This window comes from Notothenia rossii (genome assembly GCF_949606895.1).
Source record: "Notothenia rossii genome assembly, chromosome: 8".
Classification (NCBI taxonomy): Eukaryota; Metazoa; Chordata; class Actinopteri; order Perciformes; family Nototheniidae; genus Notothenia; species Notothenia rossii.
Window position 1 is genome coordinate 78069638 of NC_136906.1, and position 2720 is coordinate 78072357.

General features: G+C 35.1%; 1 protein-coding gene across 4 annotated transcripts in view; it reads right to left on the reverse strand.

Annotated features, from left to right (window-relative positions):
* Positions 1–1406, reverse strand: part of LOC307015262 (uridine-cytidine kinase-like 1) — a 34153-nt gene extending 32747 nt beyond the window's left edge. For 2 of the 4 annotated variants that reach the window (XM_079643769.1, XM_079643770.1), the window contains exon 1: positions 1253–1406. In XM_079643769.1, the coding sequence (XP_079499895.1) occupies positions 1253–1362 (110 nt within the window). In that variant the 5' untranslated portion in view covers positions 1363–1406. The remainder of the gene's footprint in view (positions 1–1252) is intronic. The other 2 variants (XM_079643771.1, XM_079643772.1) reach the window with 1 other exon arrangement.
* Positions 1407–2720: the final 1314 nt, after the last annotated feature.

Sequence of the window (2720 nt, forward strand, 5' to 3'; positions counted from 1 at the left end):
AATGGATAATCTTTTTTAATTATCGTGATATCTATTATTGACCCAAATAATCGAGATTATGATTTTTGCCATAATCGAGCAGCCCTAGAGTACACACGGTGCCGCAAGCGTTACGTTACCAGACCTTCCCACTTTGGGACGCGTAACCGTTTGAGGGCTCCGTTTCCGCGGTTCCGTTACGGCCTCGTACATACGATAAAGAACTACAGTGTAAAACACCCGTTTCGTCTCCGTGTGGACGGGGCCTTAGTCAATCCATATTAACCTGACCTATTGCATACCAGAAATGACACATATCAGAGCAAAAGCTCCACTCAAATACCCAGCTGGGTTCCAGTCATTTCCCCCCAGAATTGAGCATAATCCATGTGGGGAAATTATACTATAATAATCACACATAGAGTGAATGAACAGATGTTTGCACAGCCATCTGCAGGATATCTTCAGTACTACTGTCGGACACCTGATCCCCTTCACTTCCTCAGTGCTACGTGGTAAATATGCAAGATGAGAGTGCTTACCATTTGCTTCAGTTGTGATAGGCCGTTCAGCAAAACATCCAATATATTCTATTAAAACCATAGAGATGCTGTGGTTGTTAATAATAATAATAATAATAATAATAATAATAATAATAATAATAATAATAATAATAGATAGATACTTTATTTATCCCAAGATAGGACATTATTTTGTCACAGCAGCATGTTGACAGTTAATCTAGAAGAATTACAAAATGTGTTTAAAAAATAGACTAACAAAAAACACCAACATTAATAATAATATATGAATATTTAAGTAGAAAATACCTATATACCTCATCATTAATACGATTTTAAACAAGGCATATGGGAGGTAGATGGTTGCTAGGCAAGCCAAATCTACCAGGACACATTTAAACAATGTAAAAAATGATGTTAAAGCATTAAAAAACATTTTCCAACAACATGTCAACAATTTGTCTGGTTTCCATAAAGCATGACAGACCGTTATAAACTGTATTGAAGCCAGGGGAAGGTAGCTAGTGTTAACACAGCTGTAGCTACAAAGCACACAAACATCTGACACATATTTAAAGAAATTGCCAGCACCTCTTTGTTGATGTTTTAACCTTATTTGATTTGTCTGTGTATCTTGTGTTCCCTTTAGCACAATGCGTGGGTACAGATTGTGGAAGCTAGCTTTGTTAGCTTAGCAAGCCAGCATGCTTCGTGTCGCAGACTTTCAGGCTTTTTTTTGTAATTGTACTTACCTGTCGGACCTCAACATGGACTTGTCCGCCTCCACACCTTCATCTGGCGGCTGTTCTGCCGGTTTAACGGTACTATCGCTGCTGCTGCTGCTGCAGCTGGCTGTTTCCATGTTGGCAACTGCGCGGCGCGGAAACCAAACAATGAGAGCGTGATGACGTCAGGGAGCGTAAACTCATGCTGCATTTATGGTAATCGGAAAAATGTGTACCAAGTCCTTAAAAGCACGTGAATGCATCGTGTAGTTAGTACATGTTAATAAATGGAAACAACTTCTTCTCAAAATGTAATTCACTACTTTTTTAACCACGAGTACACTTTTTTTTAAAGTGATGTATTTAATTCTTATTTCCATCACTTTATTTGTGTCTTTTTTTCATATTAAATATCTTTAAATGTTATTTTTCAAGTTAGTTTTTATGATTGTATTATGAATTGTATTATCATTATTTTAATTATTTTCTTATTATTATTTTATTTCATTATTATTAAAAAAAATTAAATCCTATTTTTAAACACCCAGTAGCGGTACATCTTCTGTATTCTGCTATGCTGATGTGGAACATTTTCCCTACCACTTTTTCTAACAAAGTGACGCACATGGTCCCTGAATGCACCATTGGTCATGAATGATAATAACGCAGAAACGCAAAACTCATAAATAGGCCAACTAACTAACTAACTCTGTTTTGTGTAAAAAAAAATTATCGAATAATAATACATAATTTTATGCATTTAGTCAACAACCAACTGTGGATTTATTCACATCTTAGTCTTTGGCAATAAGCCACAATTTAAAGTAAAATGAGGCCTTAGTTTGTACCTGTAATCAACATTTAACCACGTTTTAAATATATTCTTCTTATGAAGTAGCCCACATATTATTTCAGTTTTTTAGATTTTATTTTCCTTCTTTCTATAGTATTTGTTGGCTGCATCAATTGGATTTTTCGTAATAGACCCTGTTTAATCTAACAAGCATCTAACGTTATGAACACAAACATTACTCCCAATCCGGGTTCAGGATTTAGTTTTGAGTATATGTTTTCATACTGGCATGACTCTAGTGTTTCTTTCTCAAATATACAAGAAATCACAATCATTCCCTTTATTCGGCATGACATACATATGCTTTTAAAGCACTAATCAAGCTGAATTAATAATACAATGATGAAGCAGCATGAAGCCTAAGAAAGGTTGATTGAAAAATGACACAAATGTGGATATGATTCATCTGAATACTTGCAATAAAACATCATTTCAAAAATCGTGCAATTCATATTATGATATTAAAACCTGTGGGGTAGAATAACGCAGTTGCCAATAATATGTTGATTTACAGCAGCTATGTTTTAAATAAAATATTGAAATGATGTTATATTTTATGTGTAGGCTATCTGGGAATGAGTTGATTTGGGTTCTCATTGATGCTCGTCCCATTAGGAGCTCCACCAACCGGAGGTTCTATGT